This window comes from Pseudonaja textilis, chromosome 12, assembly GCF_049901715.1.
Source record: "Pseudonaja textilis isolate UNSWEBS1 chromosome 12, rPseTex1.2, whole genome shotgun sequence".
NCBI classification, from domain to species: Eukaryota; Metazoa; Chordata; class Lepidosauria; order Squamata; family Elapidae; genus Pseudonaja; species Pseudonaja textilis.
Window position 1 is genome coordinate 13,532,253 of NC_142001.1, and position 26,101 is coordinate 13,558,353.

Consider the following 26,101-nt stretch of genomic DNA (forward strand, 5'->3'; position numbering starts at 1 on the left):
AAAAAATATAATGCCAATGTTATTATTCATGCTTCGAGTGAAAAAAGTTGGCCTTGACCATTTGCTGAAATCCAAGCTATGCAGAAGTTTTATTCTCATTTAAATAATGTAAGGCAACAAAACATGTTTTTCTTCTTCTTTTTCTTTGACAACAAATTTGTACTTAAGGGACATCATTAAAGTGTGGGGGGTATATAATGTAACCTGATTCACATTAAAAATGCCCTTATAATTTTCTTCTTCTTCTTTTTAAAGGCTTGCAGCTGATAAATGCCACCTCAGAACTAGAGTACATCAAAAACACATACACAGGTTATTTAACCTAATAAGTTGGAATATGGTTAATTGGAAGACATTTGCACTATTACTGTTTTCTATAGCTGGCTAAGTGATTGTTTCTTATAAATTATGAAGGTTTTGAGGTCTACTTTATGAATGTGTAATGGATCTTTTTTAAAAAGAAAAAATTCTCCACAGAATTCTCTACTTGGCAATAAATAGACAGGAAAGATTTTGCATGATTAAATAGTGGATATCAATCTGAAACAAAAATAGAAATCATATACAGCTAGTCCTCAACTTAGAACCATTTGTTTTTATGGCCATTTTTCATACTTACAACAGTTGTAGCATGTGATCAAAATTTGGACCCTTGGCAATTGACTCATACTTATGACCGTTGTCCTGGGGTCATGTGCTCCACTTTTGCGACCTTCTGACAAGCAAAGTCAATGGGGAAGCCAAATTCACATAACAACTGTTGTTAGTAACTTAATAGCTGCAGTGATTCACTTAAAAACGATGGCAGGAAAGGTTGTAAAATGAACCAGAACTGTCATTTAATAACTGTCTCGATTAGCAAAATTGGAAATTTTTTGGTCAACATTTTCAACAAAGTTGGAGTAAGGGAAACACAGACACAACTCAGTAGAAATAAGCATGCAAACAAGGGTTACAGGTTCTATGGGTGCCTTGATTTCCAGCTGGTAACGATTTGTGACTAAAATTCTGCCCCCAATTGTGGCTATAAGTCAAGGATTGCCTGTATATCCAAATTTTGTATCAACATAGTTTTTATATAACGTGGCCTGGTTTTGGTCTCTGCTCCCGACACTTGCTGTATTACCTATTGTCACTTTATCTCAAATGACAGCATTTACCTTCAAAAGCACAATTGCAGCATCTACCTCCAAAAGCACAATTTCATCAGCAAACCAGAAAGTAGCACTACTGTTGTTATCCAATATCTTTATAATTTGGGAAATGCTCCCCAGTCGCCTGCTGTGTGTTTTAACAGATTTCAGTTTCACTCAATCCCTCTCTCTTTCCTAGCTTAATCTTCCTGAATTCAGCATTGGATAAACAACCGAGAATTGCATGAAACGAAGACGACTGTCTCAAGAGCTGAATTTCCGATCGTTATTATATTAAAGTGCCAGTTTGATATCGTGAAGCTTCCCTCCATCCATTCCTGCCATCTTATTTGGTTTCGGATATCCCTCTCACTAAACACATGCCCCAAATGCAATTATTTTTGAGAACTGGCATATGAAATTCAATGGCAGCCGTGGGAAAAAGAGACTTCATAGAATCAGGTTGGTATCCTGTCATCCGTAGAAATTAAGCAGAACACCTATCATATGTTCTGAGCGAAATAGTTTCAGTGGTTTTTATTGGGACTTCCTCTTGAATTAGCTGAGTTTGCAGGGTCAGTAAATGAAAGAGACAAGGCAATGTCTCATGATTTACTAGTACAACCAAGAAGTGACAGTGCGAGTAGCTAGCTAATTGTGGAAGACACCTAGATAAACAGGTAGATAGGTTCTTACTTGAGGGACAAACCAGCAGAGAGTCCCGGTAGGTTAGATTGGGAAGTAAAGAAAAATCCAGAGGAAGGAACTACAATGGTTGACTTACAACCATGCATTGAGGGATTGTTCAAAGTTACAATGCCCCTGAAAAAAAGGATCATTTTTAACACTTGTGACTGTTGTAGCATCCCTACGGTCATATGAACAAAATTCAGATGCCAGGCAACTGGTCTGTATTTATGACGTTTGCAACATCCTGGGATTAAGTGATCCCTTTTTTGGAACCTTCTGACAAGCAAAGTGTGCACATAGCTTTACTAGGTGAGACAACCCAGGAGCAGTAACAGCAAACCAAGGTTTGTAATAAATAGTGGTTTTATCTACAAAAGAATATATATTATACATACATGTACTACAGGCAGAAGCAGAAAATTACAGCAGGGAAGAGGCACCCTAATAGGACCTCTTATTATTATAAAGGTGTCAGGATTCTGGCATTTACCCCCCAATTAAATAGAATAGAATAGAATAATGGAATGAATAGAATAGAATAGAATAGAATAGAATAGAATAGAATAGAATAGAATAGAATAGAATAGAATAGAATAGAACAGAACAGAACAGAACAGCTATTGGATTGAAGAATAAGAATAGAATAGAATAGAATAGAATAGAATAGAATAGAATAGAATAGAATAGAATAGAATAGAATTCTTTACTGGCCAAGTGTGATTGGTCACACAAGGAATTTGTCTTGGTGCAAATACTCTCAGTGTACATAAAAGAAAAGAGACATTCTTCAAGAGTCAAGGATCATAAGACACAACACTTAATAATAATCATAGTGTACAATAAGCAATCCAATCATAGTAGGAAACAGTCAGTATAAATCTTAAGGCTACAAGCGACAAAGTTACACCCATACAGCCACAAGTGGGAGGGGATAGGTGATAAGGAGTGATGAGAAGATTAATAGTAATAGGAGTGCAGACTTTGGAAATAGTTGAACAGTGTTAAGGGAATTATTTGTTTAGCAGAGTGATGGCTTTCGGGAAACAAATCATGAGACTCGAGTCAAACTTCCAAAACTTCAAAAGGATTTATTGGGAGTTAACATGTCCGACACTGCCTGGGTGTAGCCGACTCTGAGACACATCATTCGTTGTCACCCTTGACCCTGGTTCCCCCCCGCCCCCCGGTGTATCATAATTCATATTCTCAAAATGGGACACATCCATAGGCAAGAGTCATCAGTCATGCTCTCCAGTTAGAATATTGAGCAGCAGAAACTTCAGTCACCTAGTTACTATCTTTAAAAACATTTATGGAATGCATTTTTGGATTAACAAGCTGCTACACTGCTCCCCCCTCCCTTTCTGTTGGCAACTCTAAGACAACCATATAAATATTTTAGGAGTTGACAACAGGCTCTTAAAAGGATAACAACCAAAAACTTTGCTGACTCATTCCGATCATTGCATCATTTCATCAGCTAGTCAACTCTTAAATTACTACCCCGACACAAAATCTATGGGCAAGTAACTTAATAACTGTGTTACTGACTTAACAATTGCAATGATTCACATAACAACTCTGGTAAAGATAGGTCATAAAACAGGACAAAACTCAATAACTGTCTTGCTTAGTAATGGAACTTTGGCCGGGGAGGGCACTCAATTCAAGAATCATCTGTGCTTTCAAACCGTTGCCAAGAAGTAGTGAAACTTGGCTCAAAGGAAATTTTTATCTAGACAAAAGTATTGGGGGTGCATAGAAAAAAACCTGAGGGTTTAACGGCATTCGGAGCTAACGGATGTGAAATAATAGTGTGTTACAGGAGGCAGATTAAGCACAAGTTATGACATTTATTAACAGCGATTATGTTTTAGGAAAATTAGGTAGCAAATCACCTCCGTACTTTAATAAAATGTTGTTGATCGTATCACTACCGTAATGAAAAGCTGCTTCACTTTCCCATTCTTAAGAATTCATTTTGCACAAACAAGGTTTGAAGTAATGCGCAAAGACAAATCTTTAGTTACAGTGTTCTCTTTGTAAGGGCATAGATCATAAAATTAATTACATTCCCAGAGTAAAATTGATCGGGGCCAAATGTTTTTCTGTCTGAAGTATTTCAAAGGAAAAAATAGCTGGTCACAAGTATATCAGCCTCATTAAAATATCACTTTGGGAAAACCGAAAATGCAAAGTAAAAATGGAGAGAGGCAGTCCCGAAAACTTAAGTAATAAAACAAATGTTCTGGAAGATAAATTGGCTTGTGTAATCCTTTCCTAGCATGGCTTCCACTAAAGAGAATTTGTCAAATAGTTTTCTTGTTTCCAGTTAACGTGCGTTGTTCTTGCTGTTCTCCGGGGTACTTAATATTGACAATATAGGTGGAAGCCACTTGTAAAATACTAAGCAGGTAGCATAACATGTCCTTTGAAAGAAACTCTCTCCTCTCCAACATCATTTACACTTATTGAACTCAGAGGTTTTCCTGCTTTAAAGCTCCACTCAGCGGGAACCACAGAAGTATGTGAAGAAAAGTAACAAAGGAAGCAATCAGATTAATGCGACTCTACTTTAATCTCATTAGTGTTGTCAAGAACCTCCTTTTGAAGTTTCCTACGGAGTTCCTCTTGTCTTTATTTTCCTGCCCTTGCATGTGTGAGGCTGAGAGCAAAACCACCTTAAAATATAAATGTGATACTACAGTTGTGTTGACCACATGCAAATTATTCTCTCTTTTCTGCCCACCTGGTGGCCAGGATCCAACAGGATATAAATGAACTACCTGGAAAATCAAAATCCGGCGATTGAATTCCTAGTTTATTTGGCTTGTTTTTTTATTGTGGGGAATTGGTTTATTTAAACGTTATTTTGAGTGTGTACTTCTGTTATCCTTAAGTTAACCACAGACGTCTTAAATTGTTCCAGCTCATATGTACTAGGGAAGTGCAAAGCTTCAGAGATGGATGCTTCTCCTTTGCTCTTCAAAATGGTTGTGATGAAGTGGAAGAATCTTTATTCTTTACTATCCAGAGGGTAGGGCTGGAACCAATGGGATACAACTTCAAGGAAGAGGGGGTTAGATTTCATATCAGTGGAGCTTATTGGCTATACAACTTGCCAGCCATATCTATATGTCATATTAGAGTATCCATTCTCTGTTTGAAGACTTCTGTTGATGGAAAAAAAAATCACCATTTTATACAGTGCCTTGGTCTACTGGCTGAGCAGGGAGATAGACTAGATCAGTGTTTCTCAACCTTGACGATTTTAGGAGGTGTGGACTTCAACTTCCAGTATCCCAGAATTGTGGGGGTTGAAGTCTACACTTTCTAAAGTTGTCAAGGTTGAGAAAGACTAGACTAGATGTCTTTCAATGTCCTTTCAAACTCTACGATTCTATGTATGAGTTTACAGGAAACTCTTTGACCGATTATGTTGGAAAAGTAATTAGCACTGATGTGAAACATGTTCATAAAAACAACTACAGTATGTTATTGGCATGGTGGGAAGTACCAGTCTGGAGAAAATTGTGACTGCTTTGCTATAAGGCCTTGCATTCCACAACTGTAGAATATATACCACAGCATCTGTATGTAATACAGAAACTCTACCAACCGGAAGCATCGTGGTTCAGATTACAATACGTAATGTCTATCTTACAGCCTCAAGAGTTAGTAACTAAACCACTTCACGGTGATAACTACTCTGCAGCAGGAAGGAAATTACAGCATGGAGTAAGCCTGTCAATGGAATATTTCTGAACTAGGACATTCCTAAAAGGGCAGCAGCTATTAATGTTTCTAGAAGTTTAATTTTATAGTAAAAGATTTAGCAGCATAGAGAAAAGTAAAAAAAAATAAAATAAGAAAAAGTTAGCTTCGAAGGAAAAGAAATAACTTAAGCTAATATTAGAGGGAATATATTTCAGAATTGCTCTTGTTTTATCATCTCATAGCTTGTGGCTAGGATAAAAGGTCACAGATAATTGGTGAAAGTATGATGAATGCCTTCCAAAAATTGTCCCTTTCATAGTTTTAGCTGAAGCAGGACATGCAGAATTGTTAAAGGAACAGGCATTTTAGGATGTACTGACATTTTGAATTATTGAATCCCTACATCACTGACTTTAAAAAGTCTATAGAAGATGCAGAATTTACATTAAATTCTTCCTATGCCCAAAACATCAGTCATGTACTGTATGCGGGAGGGAAAACATTCACAGGTGAAAAATGCATAGACCATGTGATTCATCTCAAGTGTATGTGGTACAAATATACCATGCAAACATCATATTTGTAAAAAGTTAATTAAAATGCATTCCCACCATTAAAATATGAAATAAATATCTGCTGAAGCAGACATTTCATTAAAAACATGCCATACAGTTCAATTCAAATAAATCTCTCTCTACACACACCCAAACACAGACATATAATAGAAAGCTAGATGTATAAACACAAACTTTTTTCAGCTTTATATAGGCTGCACTCTTATACCTACTTAGGAAGATATCCAAAAATTAAGCATTATGAAGAAAAAAATAGAACTTTAGGAGAAAGACAAACAAATCATAGAGGTTACTCTTCTGAACTGCAGTATCCATCAAACATTTCATTGGGAAATGATTCTTTCAACAATGCCAAACTTTGAATTTGACTTCAAAAGATGTTTGGAACCACGGGAGGCAGCCAAATGATCTCAAGAAAATACACAGTTGCTTTAAAGAGCTTCAGATAGGTGGATATCTGAAGCTGTTTAAACCAGCTGTGTCCTATGTTGATATGCAATAGAGATATTTGGATGTGAAAGATTGATATGTAACATTTTTAATGGCATTCCTATTTGAATACGGGCATCATCTATCTAGCTTAAGCTTTTGGGTTTTGTCATGTAATCTCCAAAATGCACAAACTACTAAATGACATTTGAGTACATTCAGATGGGATCAATATTACCACCTCCTAGCTAATTTAGTTTATTGGGGAATTGGGGAATTTGAAGAAATCTTCTTTGAAACTATCAGATGACATTAAGTCAGTAAACAAGTGAGGGAAAACACAACCTCTTGTCTTAAATCTTCCGTGATACAGACACAGATAATCAGAGTTGGAAGGGACCTTGTAGGTCATCTAGTCCAACTCCCCGCCCAAGCGAGAGACCCTACACCATTTCTGACAAATGGCAGTCCAATCTCTTCTTGAAAGTCTCAACTGATGGCGCTCCCACAACTTCCGAGGGCAACTTCTGTTCCATTGGTTGATTGTTCTCACTGTCAGAAAGTTTCTCCTTGTTTCCAGGTTAAATCTCTCCTTGTTCAGTTTCCATCCATTATTCCTTATCTGGCCTATAGGAGCTTTAGAAAATAGCTTGACCCCCTCCTCCCTGTGGCAGCCCCTCAAATATTGGAAGACCACTATCATGTCTCTCCTGGTCTTTCTCTTCCTTAGACTGGCCAGGCCCAGTCCCTGCAACCATTCATTGTATGTTTTAGCCTCCAGTTCCCTAATCATCCTTGTTGCTCTTCTCTGTACTATTTCTAGAGTCTCAACATATTTTTTATAATATGGTGACCAAAATTGGATGCAGTACTCTAGGTGCGGTCTTACTAAGGCTTTATAGAGTGGTATTGATCTTGATTGTATCCCTCTGTTAATACAATTTAGGATTGCATTAGCTTTTTTGGCAGTGGCTGCACACTGCTGGCTCATATTTAGCTGGTTGTCCACTAAGACTCCAAGATCCCTCTCACAGTTATTGCTATTGAGCCTGGTTTCACCCAGTCTATATGTGTACTTTTAGTTTTTACGCTGGACTATTCAGTCTTTAATTGATTCTTTTTCTTTGCTAATTTCATCACAAGTTAATCATGATGACCTTCTCAAATAATTAAGTTGATAGTACATAACTCTACAATGTCCTTTCAGGAACTTGTTAAAAATAAACATGGCCCTAGGAACATGAATGCAAACAGAAGGAGGAAGAAGTAACCATATTCTCCACTCATATATTAATTCACAGTCACATCAGATCTTCTGAAACTGAGAGCAGGGATTTACTGTACAATTTCCAGCCTTTACATTTTGATCTTCGTTCCATATAAAACATAGATACATATGTCACAGTGCAACCCCCCACTATGTACATATTTACATCAGATGTTGGATTGCAAATATGTAAGAGAATAACATGGTATCATCCTGCACATGCAAACATTTTTTTATAAAATAAACTTTATAAAAGATTAAAAAGAAAAAAATATATACAATGTATAAGATACAATGTTTCATTGCAAATGAAACCAATATACAAATACAAATATAAACATAAAACATATATATTTCTAATCAGCTAAGATGGTGTGATCATTTATTGAAAACGATTTTACTAATATTCATTTTCTATTTTTGGTATATGATCTTAATCTAACCACTTCATTTTTCAAATCTTTATCTTTTAATTTTGTGTTTTTTCTCCTTAATCCAATTATACCATTTTCCCCAAGTTGTACTATATTTTGAGTCTACCTTATCCCTAAGTTTTTGTGTAACTAGGTTCATTTCAGCGCAGTCAAGAACTTTCTGAATTATCAAATTATTTGTTGACATTTGGTCAGCCTTCCAGCATTATGCCAACACAATTCTTGCTGCCGTAATTATATGGAGAACTAAGTATTTCGTTTCTTTTGCATAGTCCCCTTTTAACATTCCCAACAAAAATGTTTCGGCCTTAATTTCTAATTGTATATTTGTAATTTCTTTTATCCAAATTTTAATTTTTTCCAGTACTTTTTTACTTTTTGGGTAAAGCCACCAAGCGTGAAAAAAGGTACCCCTCATTTGCTTACATTTCCAACAAGTCGGATTTAAGTTTGGGTACATGTACATGCAAACTTTTATCTGTGGCCTTCCTTAACACCAGGGGTGTCAAACACAATTTCATTGGGGGCTGCATCAAGGTTGTGTTTGACCTTGGGGGGGGCAGGGGGGCATGGCCATTGGCGTGGCCAGCTCACTGTCGCTCGTATCAGAGGTTCCTGTGGTGGTCTGAGCACTTTGCCAGCGAAAACGGGCTCCCGAGATCTGTTTTTGGCTGCGACGGCCTCCTACAACCCTCTGCCAGTCGAAAAAGAGCTTGTGAGGGGGCAATCCTCCCAAGTTCTGTTTTAGCTGGCATAGGGTTGCATGAGGCCATCGCAGCCAAAAACGGAGCTCGGGGGCCTGTTTTCGCTGGCAGAGGCATCACGGGCCGGTCCTTTGCTGTTTCCAGGGTGGCCCTTTGGGCCAGATCTAACTTCCCTGAGGGCTGGATCTAGCCCCCGGGCACCCCCCAGACACCCCTCCTTTACAGGTTAACCAAATTTAGAAATTTTTGATCAGTCTGTAAAAAAAAAGAAAAAGAAAGAAATGGCAGCTTTCTAGTAAATTATGATTTATTTAAATCACATTTCCAGACTCCAATGAGACGGCCAGCAATGGCAGACCACAAATCAAACTCAGAATAATGGTACATGAGGGATCAGAGAAGAGAAATCTGCTACGTGCCATCGTTTAGCGCTTATTAAAACAACAACAACAACTCAGGAATGTTCGTTAGCGTGCATTTTAACAAAATTAATAGTCTGAAGGACAAGGTACAAATTTACCCATGAAAAAATGAAGATTGATCGTTTTTATAGGCTGAGGATTGCGGTTGACTCAATTTAATTATTTGGAACATTTTTAATGATTTGCCACAAACTCTGGAGCATTATTTACATTCATTTACAGTGGTATCAATCAAAACAGGAGCTCCTTGAACTTTGGATGTTTTTTCTGCGGCAGTTATTATAATTATCCCATTACATCCGTTGATTGCACACACGATGTCCTGCTGGCAATTCACTTCTACACCAAAAGATACCTCCATTGAAACTGATAAGGGGCTTCCCCGCAAGAACCTTGCCCTATGACTGCTATGCTTTCAAGTAATAACTGTAATGTTATACCCTGCCCCAAATGCAATTGTTTGTCCTACCTTGAGGCCTTGGCATTCGTTTTCTGCGATCCCTGAAGGCTTCTCCAGACTGCAGTGCTTCCAACAGATTATCCATCACTCCTGTCTCATCCCCTTCTGTGAATCACAGAAAAAAAGTCAAATTAATTGCTTTGCAATTAAGGCTGGGGGGGGTGGGGGGGAGAGAAAGGATAAGGAAAGCAAAAGTAAGGTTACATTTGCATGACAAAAAGCACCGGATTAAGGACACGTATGACAGGGCGATGCAAGCTGTTAAATTCCATGCAGAGCTATTGACTAGTTCGCTTCTAAAGTTCTATTAAGTGAAATTGATATTCACTTCTTATTTTTTAAGACCTTGTTTTTTTATCTTACTGATAACGTGGACCACGGACAAATATACAGATGTTAATTGGCAGCTGCTGTTATCCCGTTCATATCTGTACATTCCCTAAGGATGAAACTGGAAAAACTTGCAGCAGAATTAATACATGTTAAGAAATTCACTGAATGTGGCACTATCAACATCAGTTTAACCCTACAGTTAATGACGAGAAGGCTTGTTCCACTATTTTTCGATGCAAACAGAGAGCTTCTTCATTTTAATGAAAGTGTAAATACACATAAGCAAGCATCTGCTTGTACCTGTCAGTTTCATTTAACTATCCCCCCCAAAAAAAAGCGATTGCAAGCAAGACTTTTGTTTCTATTAACCTGAGACATTAAAATCACACTTTATAGTTCTCATTTCTCTCCTCTCCTATCTTGTTCATCGTTATTCACTCAGACATAATTTTACTAGAATTTGTTTATTCTGATAGAGGAATTGTGAGTAGGTCCATAAAAAGCAAAAGCCAACTGTTCAAAAATAAACAGGCAGATATTTTTTCTTCCTAAAGCCGAGAGCGTTTGGGTTGTAAAGGTGTTTAAAAGTCTGAGGCATTCAGGGAAGCGGGCTGAAGATTTTCACTTCTTTAATCATTAATTATTTGCCTATTCATCACTGGCATTTTTAATTTCAATTTATTTTATTCTGAGAGCTTCAAACAGCTTTTGGCAATGTTGAAATGCAGAACACACTAATACTGAAACAGTCATAGAAGACCAGCCAGCCATGTTCCTTCTTTTATCCGCACAAGATTACAGAGTCAACTTCAAATAACAAAAGATAGAATGATTTTCTTGTACCCATTAGTGGATTGACTAATCAAATAAAGATTAAGGCCACATAAGTTTACATCAATTTAATTTGTCTGCATAAATTTATTATTAAGCTAAGTATAACAAACACCACTTACTAGGGACTACACTATATAAAGTATTAAATATAAAGTTTCCTATTCAGTGAAATATTTAAATAAAAACAATATAAGAGAATTGTAGTGTATCCATATACCTATTTCTACGACAAACCACAGATGGAAATGAACAATACATATATGTATATCCATGGGTATGCAAAGATGTAAAGGCTTAAACTTGCTGGAGGCAAAACAGCAATAGCATTTATATACCGCTTCACAGTGCTTTGCAGACCTCTCTAAGCATGTTTTAATGACAGCATCTTGCTCCCAATGGGTCCTCATTTTTACCGGCCTCGGAAGCATGGAAGGCTGAGTCAACCTTCAGCTCATCAGGATCGAACTGCTGGCAATGGGCAGAATTAGCCTGCAATACTGCATTCTAACCACTGTGCCAAAGTACACCATTTCTTGGTATTAGAAAATTCCCTTGGTGGGTACAATAAGACAATACAATGATGGAGGAGGAGGAGGAGGAGGAGGAGGAGGAGGAGGAGGAGGAGGAGGAGGAGGAGGAGGACGGCTAGACAAATGCTGGAGAAACAACCACCATGAAAAGAATCAAACACAGAGGACCATCAACCACTCTAGTGAAGAAAGGGAAAGAACTACAGTTTTAGTGGTCTTTTGAACACAACCTGGGTGGATCCCAGATATATTGGGAGGTTGGGTATTTCAGAAAGCAGGTGCTGTGGCAGAGAATGCAACAGAGAGTCAGTATGGTCTAGTGGTTAAGGCACCAGGCTAAACACTAGCAGACAATGAGTACCAGTCCCACCTTAGTTATGAAAGTCAACTAGGTGACTTTGGACCAATTACTAGGAGATGGTGAGCTCTAGTTCAGTTTTAGGCATGGCAGCCATCTAGGCAACTTTGGACAAATCACCAGGAGACTTGAGTTCTAGTCCCATCTTAGGGATGCAAGCAGGCTGAGTGACTTTAGACAAATGCCTCTCCCTCAGATCAATCCATCTGACAAGGTTGCTGTAATGGGGAAAATAGGAGAAAGGAATGTTGTGTGTGTTCATTACCTTGAGCTATTTATACAAATACTGTGTTTCCCTGAAAATAAGACCTGTCTTATATATATATTTTTTTGCCACCAAAAAAGGCACTAGGTATTATTTTGGGGGATGTCATCTACTGACTAACCTCACTTGCGCACATCGCCCCTGGCCTCCTTTTTGTTGTCAGAGGCTTTCAGGAACATCTTATTCTGTGGCTGGAAAGGGTTCCTGGCCTCTGCAGCCGATAACAGAGCTCCAGATCGATTCAGAGCTTTGTTCTCAGCTACAGAGGCCTTCAGGAAAGCCTTGCCGGTTGCTGAAGGAACGGGCCAGCAAGGCAGGTGTTGGGCTGTGCAAGGCCTGGCTACAACTGTCCAAAGGTAAGTAGTAGGGCAGCTCCACCACCCTCCATCCCCACCCTAGCTTAATTTTTACCCGTGCACTCTGGAGTGGGCGGGATCTTAATTAAGACTTATTTTGGGGGTAGGGCTTATATTGGGCACACATTTATAAATCAAGCTAGGACTTACTTTCAGGGTAGGTTGTATTTTCGGAGAAACAGTGTAATAAAAGTGAGGTATAACTAGGTAAGTGATCAAGAAGGCAGAGTTCCTAAGTCCCATCAGGTGACAGGCTTAACAGATTGGTGAAATATGGTTCATGGCAGAACAAGAGAGCTATCTAGTTCCAAACATAAGTCTATTCCTGAAAGGATAACATAACCCACTTTTTGCCAGAAGCAGCTGCTTCGACATGATGTTCTTACAACCTGCTATTGCAATTTACATTTCGCTCGCCATAATAAGTAGGAAGGAATTAAATAATGTTGAATGACTGTATTCCTGCTTTAGAAAACATATAAAATGCAATATTATGTTTTTGGACTAATTACCAATTTGGTGAAAACTAATTTTCTATTGAATGCTTCCAAAGTCTTCAAGTATATTTTAAAAGCAACAGAGAGAAAGAGGGGGAAAACCCGAACATTAGAAATCCTTTATAAATTGATCGCATCCCTGTTAAAAGAGGCCCACTTAATTGCTCATAAAAGCTATTTGCTTAAAGTGGATTTTTCTATTCTAGAACAAGGAACTATTCAAGAAATTGGAGCACTCTGCTCCACTTCATAACCAATGATAGTTTATAGCAATTTGGGAATGAACAGAACAAGGTATCAGATCGAGATCAAATCGGTGCCTCCTTCAATCATGCCAAGTTTCTCACCTACAGGAATAACAGTATGGATCTGACATTTAATCCATCTCAGGAGCAGCTCAAAGGGATTAAACTAGGTTTGCTTTTCACAAATATAATTTATTGGGAATGTCAGTCCTTGCACAAAGCAGCAGATGTTTTTGAAGCATTTTGTAAGTCCTGGGAAGCAAGCAATTTCAACATAGTTCACAGACTGCTAATTAACCTAATGAAATGTCTTATAAGATTAGAAACCAAAGGCTGGGATATCGATGACATAAATCAGCATTCTGATCATATTCATGTATGTATGTATGTATACAGGGATAGAGTGGCTCAGTGGCTAAGATGCTGAGCCTGTCGATCGGAAAGATCAGCAGTTCGAATCCCTAGCACCGCATAACGGAATGAGCTCCCATTATTTGTCTCAGCTTCTGCCAACCTAGCAGTTTGAAAGCATGTGAAAATGCAAGTAGAAAAATAGGGACCCCTTTGGTGGGAAGGGAACAGTGTTCTGTGCGCCTTTGGCGTTTAGTCATGCCAGACACATGACCACGGAGATGTCTTCGGGACAGCGCTGGCTCTTCGGCTTTGTAACAGAGATGAGCACTGCCCCCTAGAGCCAGAAACAACTAGCACGGATGTGAGAGGGGAACCTTTACCTTTACATGTATGTATGTGTGTGTGTGTGTGTATTTCTTAAGCCTTAAAATAATTCATCGCCATCAGTGGATCAATACGAGGAATGGTTGCAGGAACTGGGCATGGCTAGTCTAGTGAAGAGAAGGACCAGGGGAGACATGAGATCAGACTTCCAATATTTGAGGTGCTGCCACAGAGAGGAGGGGGAGTCAAGCCATTTTCCAAGGCACCTGAAGGCCAGACAAGGAACAATGGATGGAAACTGACCAAGGGGAGATTCAACCTGGAAATAAGGAGAAATTTTCTAACAGTGAGAGCAATCAACCAATGTAACACCTTGCCTTCAGAAGCTGTGAGAACTTCATCACTGGAGGCTTTCAAGAAGAGATTGGACTGCAACCAGCATGTATTTATGATCCTGGGGTAACATTATCATCATTTGCAACCTTCCCATTAAGAAGGAAAGTCAATAGAGGAGTCTGAATTTGCTTAAGGACCATGGGAATTGCTTCAAAACTTCAGTGTTTCACTTAACACCCGTAACAAAAAAATGTTGTAAAATTGGGGATGACTTGCTCAACTATCACCTTGCTTAGTAACAGAAATTCTGCTGTCCATTGTGCTCATGAGTTGCAACCATTATAGCTCTAAGGATGGGGAAGAAGGTCTTCAAACCATCTAGAGAAGTTTGAGGAATGGTGTGAAGAGAAGAGAAAGGACAGGCAAGAAACTCAACTTATGGACTTCCCAGGAAACCTGACAATTGTATCAGGTGTCCAGATTCCATTTCAGAATTATTGATCAGCATTTCCTTGACAAATTTCACAACCGAAATCTCAGCTAAGCACCCATTTAATATTAAAAAAAACCCCCGCTCTCATTCATCTTACACTTAATTCTGAAAGTATGATTTCCACTTGACACTGTGATAAACTAAACAATAGAAAAAAAGCTTCCCCCCCATTTATTACCGTGTCAAGTGAGAATCATAATACTTTCAGCATTAACTGCAAGACAAATGAGAATCTCTTTATATTAAAACATAGGTGGGTTCGGGCAAATTTTCAAAACAAGACAGTGACAAATGGAAGTTCGTTCAGGCAAAGAAACCAGGATGATGAAGAGTTTTGAAACCACATCTTACAAGAAATGGTTAAAGTTTCTGGGTAGACGTAACTTACAGAATAGGTGATTGATGGGAGATGCCATAGCAAATATCTGAATGGCCTTATCCTATAATTCTCCAGAGGACAGGATTAAAACTACGAGAAATGAAGTTCCAGCTAAATATCAAGAGATTATATGAGTTGTCCATCAAGGGGGAGAATGTATGTATCAAACATGTGTTCTCATTGATTGGTTGATTGATTAGGTGGTGGGTGGGTGCTATATAGCCATCTATTTCATGAATGTGTGCCTGGGCAGCTAACAACGGTCAAACAATATAATATAAAAAATACCCAATTACAAAGACACTGCCAAAACACTCATCCACAGGAAAGGTAAGGCTCAATTACTCTCCCAAGTCCCATGCCCAGGAAGACAAGACAGGTATTCAAGGTTTTCTGAAAAGTGAGCTTGATCAGGGTCAACTTAATTTTGAGCGGCATGGTGTTCCAAAGGCCAATCACCAGGAGACGGTGAGTTCTAGTCCTGTTTTAGGAATGAAAGCTGGCTGGGTGACTTTGGGCAATCACCAGGAGACAGTGAGTTCTAGTCCTGCTTTAGGAATGAAGGCCGCTTGGGTGACTTTGGGCCAATCACCAGGAAATGGTGAGTTCTAGCCCTGCCTTAGGAATGAAAACCATCTGGCTGCCTTTTGGACAATCACCTGGAGATTATAAATTATAGTTCTCTCTCAGCTCATAGTGTCAGCTCATACGACAAACTGGTTGTTGAATTCCTGCTGCAACCAATGGATCAATATGTTAATAAAAAGAAGAAGAGAAAACACCAGGAAGAAACACCCCAACATATTTTTAATTAAAATAGCACAGGCTATTCAAACACAAATAGGAAAACATCTGTTCAGATTGTAAAAGGATGTGAATCCTCTTTACATCTCCATGAAAAGACTTGATTGCAGGGTGGTATATTTTGGGGGGGTTTTGCGGGGGGAAGAGGGTCAGGAATGCACTAAGTTGAAATATTCAGGGTTATTCCAAGGAGATACTTCAGAATGGACCCTTGGCTCTCCTCCTGGGTCTTTCATTATGTTTTAAAACAAACACAATGTTAATTACACAGCGCCACAAATATAGTCAGGAAGGGCAATTTGGGATTTGGGTCCTCATCAAAAATGGATATATATGCAGAAAACTTGCAGAAAGCTTGAGAACACAGGGTGACCTATTAATACGGCACATACTTTACAGAGTGGTGGGATAATTAATCTGTGTCACTCTAGACAGGAAAAAAAAAAAGGTAATCGTCTTGATATATTTTTCTCCCTTCCCAGTAAATTATAGATGAACAACTAAATACTGGTTTCTGTCATTTTCAACTTTCTATATCAATGTAACAATATAAAATATTCTGTTTTCTTTGCCTGTTTCCCTGGAGATAAGAAATTAAAAGTGCAAGGATGCATTCCTGAAACACTGCTACGCACCGTAATATTTAGATTGAAGTATTTTCTAGAATCGTAGAGAAAGATTATGTAATATTTTAAAATGAGAATGGTGAACCCTATTATAGCTGGGTTTTAAAATGTTTGAAACCATATGTCAAGGTCTTTTCTTCTCTCTTTTTTTCCGAATTATCTGTAAAACAATTCGAGAAATAGTCATATCTATCTGGCAGAATTAACCATATGCATGCAGGTTAAGAGAGATGCTGTGGCTTTTAAGAATGCAGTAGCATGAGGAAATGAACTCAGTGATTTATATATAGATTGGAAATATGTATAATTCTCCTCTCTTGCTTCACCCATGGCAAAGAAATGAGTGGCACCAGACATCATTATTTTTCCCTTAAATAAAACTGAATTGTGTGTGTGTATGTGTGTAGAGAAAGAGAGAAAGAGAGGAAGAGAGAAGGAAGGAGGGAGGGAGAGAGGGAGGGAGGGAGGGAGGGAGAGAGAGAGAGAATAAGAGAATATATACTGTGTACATGATATATATTTTATAACATGAGCCAACAGTGTGAAGCAGCAGCCCAAAAAGCCAATGCAATCCTAGGCTGCATTAGTAGAGAGATAGAATCAAGATCATGTGAAGTTTTAGTACCACACTTGGTATACTGCATCCCGTTCTCGTCACCACAATACAAAAAGATGTTGAGACTCAGGAAAGAATGCAGAGAAGAGCAACAAGAATGATCAGGGGGCTGGAGGCTAATATGTATGAAGAACAGTTACAGGAATTGGACATGTCTAGTTGAATGAAAAGAAGGCTAGTGGGGACATAATAGCTCTGATCCAATATCCGAGGGGCTCCTACAATAGTTTGACCCTACAATAGGTCAAACTATTTTCAAAGCACCAAAAGGCAAGACAGGAAGCAATGGTTGGAAACCCAGGAGGGAAGCAACCTGGAACTAAGATGAGAGAAATTAACCAATGGGATAGGCTTCAGAAGTTGTGGGTGTTCCATCACTGGAGGCTTTTAAAGAGACTGGACATGCATTTGTCTAAAATGATATAGGATCGCCTGCTTGAGCAAAGGGTTGGATTAGAAGACCTCCAAAGTTCCTTCCAACTCTATTATTCTATGTTCTGTTCTACATAACTCATTGCTTAACAACATACCTTTTTGGCTCAATTGTGGTCTCTACTGCCTTCCACTGACAATGTTCAATCTACTGCTTCTATGCTTATTATATATGTTTCAATGCTCACCTGGTGGATTTCTCACTGTGCTCCTAAACTCACTTATTATCCGTGTGCATCGCTGAACTGAATATGTGTTTTCTCCTTTTTGATGGTTTGACCACAACCTTGATATATGCAGCAACGTTTTGTAATGTTTCTATACCCTGACCTTGTCCCTTTAAGTACTTTGAGCCCTACTTGTTCCTCACAGGTGGAACAAACAGGTATGGAGTAAAAGGTGTTGAACAGAGACAGAATTTATTATATAGGAAGACAGCAATTATTTCAAGGACTTTGTGTAAGGGAAGAGCGTTCACAAGATCACAGTGTGTGGAGCACAAAGCAAGGTGAACAATATTTGTATGGCACACTACTCAGTAGAAAGGCTCAGACTGTGCCCTGGTCTTATGAAGATAGCTGAGATCAAAATAACAGAGTTGGAAGGGACTTCGGAGGTCTTCTAGTCTAACCCCCAGCTTAGGCAGGAAACATTACATTACTTCAGTCAAATTGTTATCCGATCTCTTCTTAAAAACTTCCAGTGTTGGAGCATTTACAACTTCTGGAGGCAAGTTGTTCCACCAATTAATTGTTCTCACTGTCAGAAAATTCCTCCTTACTTCTAGGTTGCTTCTCTCCTTGATTAGTTTCTACCCATTGCTTCTTGTTCTGCCCTCGGATGCTTTGGAGAATAGCTTGACCCCTTCCTCTCTATGTCAAACCCTCAAATATTGGAAGTCTGCTATCATGTCTCCCCTGGTCCTTCTCTTTACTAGACTAGCCATGCCCAGTTCCTGCAACCGTTCATTGTATGTTTTAGCCTCCAGTCCCCTTATCATCTTTGTTGCTCTTCTCTGCACTCTTTCTAGAATCTCAACATCTTTTTTACATCGTGGTGAACAAAACTGGATGCTGTATTCCAAGTGTGACCTTACCAAATCCTTATAAAGTAGTATTAACACTTCATTTGATCTTGATTCTCTCCCTCTGTTTATGCAGCCTAGAACTGTGTTGGCTTTTCTGGCATCTGCTGCACAGGGCTGGCTCATATTTAAATGGTTGTCCACTAGGACTCCAAGATCCCCTCTCACAGTTACTACTATCGAACAAGGTACCATCTATACTGGATCTGTGCCTTTTGCTTTTCTTGCCTAAATGTAGAGCCTTACTTTCTTCACCACTGAATTTCAGTTTGTTAGATAGCGCCCAATGTTCAAATATTGTCAAGATCCTTTGGTATCTTAATGACTCTATGGTGGTGGCATGGAATGGTTCCTTCATCCATCCAGATCAGAGTGACCTTACCTTCAGAAATCATGTTTTAACACCCTATCAAAAAATCATCTGTCCTTGTGATGTTTCAAGACTTTTTCCCGCCTCTTGTAATCAATTATCATGATCAATGAAATCAAAGGATGTCCAAACATGTGGTCACTGGACTGTTATAAACCAGATGGTTTCGGTGTAGGATAAAGGCATTTAGATGTCAGATAAAAGAGTCTTGTAAGCACACTTCATACATTTCAGAGCTGCATTAGTTACCTAGTTCTGTCAAGGGAAGTTAAAACCGATGGATTCATCCATTTTAACAGCAATTGGGTCTCTTTACCCCTGGATTGTTAATCAGGAGAACAGAATTAACTCTGCTGCACGAAGTACAATGAAGCTATTCACATAATGCAATTTTGAATATTAATAGACATGGGCTTAGGATTTAGCTATTTGGATGCTAATGTGTTTTCCGAGGCGAAATTCCTTGACATGCCAGATAGCCGTCAATCCCCAATAATAAACTCACTCTATTATGTTCATCTGTATTAAGGGAATGTTAATATACCTTTCAAAACAATTAATTCAACACTAATTGTAAGTGAGGCAGCTCATTCTTCCTTTTATTCTTATGCCACTAAGTTTACAGGTGATTTTAATTTCCATGGTAATCAGTGATAATGAAGATGTAAATTGTTTCTGATTAAGTAATATTTGCATCAAAATGTTTTCTAATACATTTACTGCATTAAAGCCTGTTGCTATTATGTGGGTGGCCCTGGTTTCATTCTACGTACTTATGTACCTCGTAAGAAATTTCATAACTGAATAGTTAGATAGGCTTAGTTATACATAAGATTATAAATTCATATTGGACTGAATGCGGATTTGTATTTACCAGGTACGTAAGAGCAATTTACATTTCTTATACTCTTGCCATAATTCAAAGTGGAGCGGAAAAAAAACTCAGTTGTCTTGTGATTTGAATTAGTAATAGCAATAGCACTTAGACCTATATACCTTTTCACAGTGCTTTACACCCCTCTTTAAGTAGTTTACAGAGTCAACCTATTGCCCCCTCAACAATCTGGGTCCTCATTTTACCCCACTTGAGCCGGTTAGGATCTAAGCTATGGGCAAAGTTAGCCTGCAATACTGCATTCGAACCACTGTGCCACCAGGGCTCCTAATAGCAACTGCACTTAGACTTACATTCTGATTCACAGTGCTTTTACAGCCCTCTCTAAGTGGTTTACAGAGTCAGCCTCTTGCCCCCAACAATACAGGTCCTCATTTTATCCACCTCAAAAGGATAGAAGGCTGAGTCAACCTTGAGCCAGTCAAGATTGAACTGCTGACGGTGGGCAGAATTATCCTGCAACACTGCATTCTAACCACTGGGAAGGAAGGGAAGGAAGGGAAGGAAGGGAAGGAAGGAAGGAAGGAAGGAAGGAAGGAAGGAAGGAAGGAAGGAAGGAAGGAAGGAAGGAAGGAGGGAGGGAGGGAGGGAGGGAAAATAGCAACTTGTATTCTGATTCACAGTGCTTTTATTGAAAATGCTTTTCATGCTTTTACGTGAACATATTTTTTTATGCTTTTAGTGAACATATTAACAGACCCTTCACATCCCGGACATAAACTGTTTCAACTCCTTCCCTCAAAACAATGCTATAGAGCCCTACACACCAGAACAACTAGACACAAGGACAGTTTTTTTCTGAACGCCATCACTCTGCTAAACAAATAATTCCCTTAACACTGTCCAACTATTTACTAAGTCTGCACTACTATTACTATTAATCTTCTAATCACTCATTATCACCCATCCTTTCCCACTTGTGACTATATGACTAACTTTGTCACTTGTATCCTAATGATTTTTATTGACTGTTTCCTAGTATGATTTGATTATTTATTGTACCCTATGACTATCATTAAGTGTTGTACCTGATGATTCTTGACTCTTGATGAATGTCTCTTTTCTTTTCTGTACACTGAAAGTATTTACACCAAGACAAATTCCTTGTGTGTCCAATCACATTTGGCCAATAAAGAATTCTATTCTACTCTATTCTGTTCATTGAGAGAGAACCTTTGCCAGGGCTTCTGGCATTCCTAATAAAGGAATCTTTTGAGTTCACTTCAGAAGGTTTGTCGTGTTTGGAGAGCTGCATCAGAACAGAAAGTCTTTCGAAAAGACATCAAACAAACAGAGCTAAGACAGTGAACGTGGTATTCAAAAAGAATTGTGGAAATATTTAGAAAGAGTCCTTAAAAGCCAGTTAACTGTTTTTATTTGTTAAACATATTTATTAAGTGAATATGCTGTCCCTCTCACTCATAAGGCTATTTTAATTTAACAAAAAATCAACATAAAACAAGTTAAAGTTTTAAAAGCTATTTGTATACAGTGGAACATCAGGGTGCGAACACTTCTGTTCGCAACCAAATTGCGGGGGGCGAAAAAAAATCCACCTGATTTTTGAATCGGGTCACGATTCAAAAACTGGGTGGTGAACAAAATAGGTGCGAAAATATTCCCTTTCCGCACCGATTTCCCCTTCGGTGACATTTTTTTTTTATTGTATGCATGTGTAGTCGGTCATGCTTCCGGACACGACCAAATCGGGTCATGACAGGAATCTGGGAACGGATTACGGTGGCGACCGGAGGCTCCACTGTTTATGTCCCCACCCCAGAGAGATAAGATTGGGCCACACTCTGACACTTTTTGTAAGGGCCTGAAGACTTAGCTTTGCTAATGGGCCTGGACACCTCAGGATGGGAGGGAGCCCATCAAATGGCTCATTCGTCACCAAGGGGAGGAAGGGGTTATTGGTTTTTGTATTGGTGTGGTGATCCTTGTAAGCCTGCCCAGAGTCACTGAGAGTGTTGGGCGATCGCATACATTTTCTTATTAAATAAAATTAACATTTCTTTCTTAAGATTTTTAATTAATTTAATAAAATTAAACCACTTCTGGACTTTGTGCTTGAGGTAGAAAAAAAAATAAACTTTGATTTTGGGTTTTACCTATTAAATAAATTTGTTGTTATAGAAACGGATAGTTTTTATTATTATGAAAAAGTTAAAAAGTTGAGGGTAGATCTAAATGCCTTATTTTACTGCATCAAAGGAGTTGGAAGTCAATGCTTTTATTTTCCCTTGCTTTTCCCCACTATCCACTTTCTTTTCTCCTTTCCTAATTTCCTTAATATTTGCTTTTGTGTTCTTTTTTATATGTCATATTATAAATTAATAAAAACTATATATACCAACTGAAGAAAATTAATAAATAAAATGTACTAAATGAACAAATAAACTGGAACCAAGGAAGTGGATAGTACAGGGATGAAATCTTCTTACCATGTCATCCACCTCCAGAGGTCAGTGGCCCCTCGGGCCCAGGCCAACCAGCAGAACCAAGTTTCGATACCCTTCCTGAAGGCCAAATTTACTGAGCTATTAAATCTTGCTCCACCCACATCGCCTTACCTTTATTCATGTCAATCAACTGCTTTTTCTTCTTCTGCCGTTCCAATTTCTCACGTTCTGCTTTTTCTTTGGCAAGTTTGGCTCTCTTAGTCTTTTCTTCCATTTCTCTTCTTTTATGGTTTTCCTTCAAGGCTTCCTGTATTAAACATAGCAAACACAGGAGTGTTTATGGAGAGAAAATTCAGAGGAACCTTGTTTGTTATAGACTTGGCTTGTTGTTGTTATAGAAACGGCTAGTTTCTATTATTATTAAAGATATAAGGGGTGATAAAAAGTTGCTTTTTTTTTCATTAGTCCATTTTGTTCTTTAGCATAACCAGGTGATAGCAAGTGCTCCTTTTCTAAAGCAACACCTCCTTTTCTGCAGATATTAAAGATGCACTATTAATTGAATAAATCCATAATAAATACTGATTTCCCCACCCCCCCAGGAAAAGAAAAAAAGAAAATCCATTAGAGCGAATATATAATAAATTTTACACATCATATACAAAAATCTTTGGTGGGGGAAAAAAATAAAGTAAAAGAAACCCTTAAGTTAGCTGGTTAATATGTTTGCTGATATTCAGTTTACTTTGATAAATCTTGAGAAAATGATTTTTTTGGGGGGTTGACAGCATAAAGCCTCTGCAATTTTGTTCAATTTTTCTACAGCAGCAGAAACAGAACTCTATTTTTCTGGTTCAGGTAGAAGATTCATGCTGGAAGATGCTAATTAACTGTTAATTGAAGCATCTTAATGAGAAGATTAGCTTTTGGTTCTGTGCTTTAGGATAAGAATAGACAGTTACAATTCTGCCAGTCAGAGCTTTCAAGAGTTCTGTGTCTGTGTGTCCATGATGGTTGTCTGTCTGTTTGCCTATCTGTCTGTCAAAAAAATCAACTATAGGTACAAATAGTACAAATTACAGATGCCGGGGAAAAAAAAGGAAACAGTAAATTGCATTAAATAGATCAAGCTAGTATGTCTGTTGTAGCAATTGATTTCTGCAGGTTAACAATAAAAGAGATGATTAAAGTATACATAATAAAATGGTATTTTTTTCACTTTCTAATAAGGGGCCAGGAGAAAAAGGATTAAACGAAAAACAAATGAAAGGGAGAAAAAAAAAACCAACAACTTTTGGGCAGATTTGTCATGCAGAGAAAAATAATAATAATAAATGAACTATATGTCTAAGATACTGAAGTTACTGACTCATCTAAAAAAAACAACAACTAAGTAATTGGATGAAGGGGAAATGGAATTAAAACAACACAGATTTTTAGGATCTGCTGATAAGTCAAAGGGTGAAAAAGGTTTTTTTTTAGACTTTAAAAAAAAAAATTCAATGTAAAGTCTATCTGAAACCTCATCTGACTTCACTGAAGGAAGAAATGAATCTTTTGCTTGAGAAATTAGATTTTTAAAGCAAGTTACATGACAACACCAGGTCTTCAAATGGGACTGGTGAAAACAAGATGTAACAGCCCTCTTGTTTTCTACTAAGATTCATTCTACCTAAGTTGACTTTGTTATTTTGCCACTGCACCACAAATGAGTTTATCACACATCACAGCTATTTCTTCAGGTCCAACAAACAGACACAACTGACTTGATTGAGATAAGAACTGCAATGATAAATTATTAAAATTATGAAATCACAAATCTCTTTGGGCAGGAAGTATGTGGTTAGTTGCAAAGTAGATGTGCAATCCCACTTAGGACCAACTGTAGTTTTAAAAGCCTTCTTTGAATTTTGCTAATCAAATGTAACCCCATTTTTAATAATAATAATAAATGGAAGAGCCTACACCCCACAAAAATACTTTTAGTAATGTTAAACAACACTTCTGCCTTTCCTAGGTCCTTGGAAAGGATTCAATAGGTAAATAAAAATGACAAATATGGTCTAAATATTTGCCTGATTGTGACCAAACACAATAATAATGTGGTAATAATTAAAAAATATATATTAAAAATTAGTAATAAAAATTCTAAAGTACAGTTTAGTGATGATTCAAAATTACAACAGCACCAGTGGTGGGATTCAAATATTTTGTTACTACTGGTTCTGCGGGCGTGGCTTGGTGGGTGTGGCATGGCTTGGTGGGCGTGGCTTGGTGGGCATGGCAGGGGAAGGTTACTACAAAATCCCCATTCCCTCCCCACCCCACTAACCTGCTTTCCAGCTCCGTTCTCCTGTGCAGGGCAACAAAAGAAGACCCAGCCAATCAGCTGGGACTCAATGGGAGGCAGAGAATAGATGGGGGCAGGGCCAGTCCAAGGTGGTATTTGCCCATTCTCCGAACTACTCAAAATTTCCGCTACTGGGTCTCCAGAACTGGTCAGAACTTGCTGAATACCATCTCTGAACAACACTGAAAAAAGTGACTTATGACTGTTTTTCACACTTATGATGGTTGCAGTACCCCCATGGTCATGTGATCAGAATTCAGATGCTTGGCCACTCACTCATATTTATGACGGTTGTAGTGTCCCAGCGTCACATAATCCGCTTTTGCGATCTTCTGACAAGGAACGTGAATAGAGAATCCAGATTCACTCAACAATTGAGTTACTAACTGAACAACTGCACTGATTCACTTAACCATGGTGGAAAAAGAAAGGTCGTAAAATGGGACCAAACTAACCGAACAAATATCTCATTTTAATGACAGAAATTGTGGGCTCAATTGTGCTCGTAAGCCGAGGACTATTTGTCAGAAATGGCATATGGTCTCCTGCTTGGGTGGGGGGGTTGGACTAGATGACCTACAAGATCCCTCCCAATGCTGCTAATCTGACTACCTATACAAGATAAGGGACTGTCTCTCCGGTTTTGCCAGTCATTGCCTCAGTAAATTCTTAACTCACAGAAAGTTTAACAGAAAACCGGAATTTAAAATAGCTAAGCAGATATTTGTCTAATACTGCCAAAAAAAAAAGAGGTCCGTGTGTACATGGAAGGATCCATCCAGCCATTCAATTCTTATGAATCTGAAAACTCATCCCCCAAGGAGTCAATTGTTTCAACCAAACAGAAATAAACAAGCAAGTCCTTTTCAGAAACGGGAACCAAAACAATCGGCAAGCTATGAGCTTCCATGTTTCCCGGTGGGTGGTGTGAAGCAAAACTATCAATAATAACAACAGACCCAGTTTGCACTGAACGATGCACAGAAGCATCAGGCCTGACATGGAACTTCTGAGGGATGTCATAAAAGATTATGATTCTTGGCAAGCCAAATTATTGTTGATAAAACTCTCTAACTGGCAGATAAAGAGCACGGAAGCAGCAATATGGGGGGAAAAAAAGGCAGGGAAAAACACATCCCTCTGCAGTAAGACGGAATTTTAAGCTCCCTTTCCAACCCGCAGCATTGAACTTCCTCTTCTGTCTTTGCTTATAGAATTATATAATGCCTTGGGTTAGGCCTTATATAATACTGCACCCAGTTTTGGTCACCATGATGAAAAAAAAAGATGTTGAGACTCTAGAAAGAGTGCAAAGATGAGCAACAAAGATGGTTAAGGGACTGGAAACTAAAACATATAAAGAACAGTTGCTGGAACTGGATAT

The 26,101-nt window shown here is 38.4% G+C and overlaps 1 protein-coding gene across 3 annotated transcripts in view; it reads right to left on the bottom strand.

The window, feature by feature from the left end:
- The window catches only part of DIAPH2 (diaphanous related formin 2), a 262,348-nt gene that overhangs the window by 68,120 nt on the left and 168,127 nt on the right, over window positions 1-26,101 (bottom strand). For all 3 annotated transcript variants that reach the window (XM_087941081.1, XM_087941079.1, XM_087941082.1), the window contains 2 exons: window positions 22,539-22,674; window positions 9,841-9,936 (listed from right to left, as the gene is read on the bottom strand). In XM_087941081.1, coding sequence (XP_087797207.1) covers window positions 9,841-9,936; window positions 22,539-22,674 — 232 coding nt within the window. The remainder of the gene's footprint in view (window positions 1-9,840; window positions 9,937-22,538; window positions 22,675-26,101) is intronic.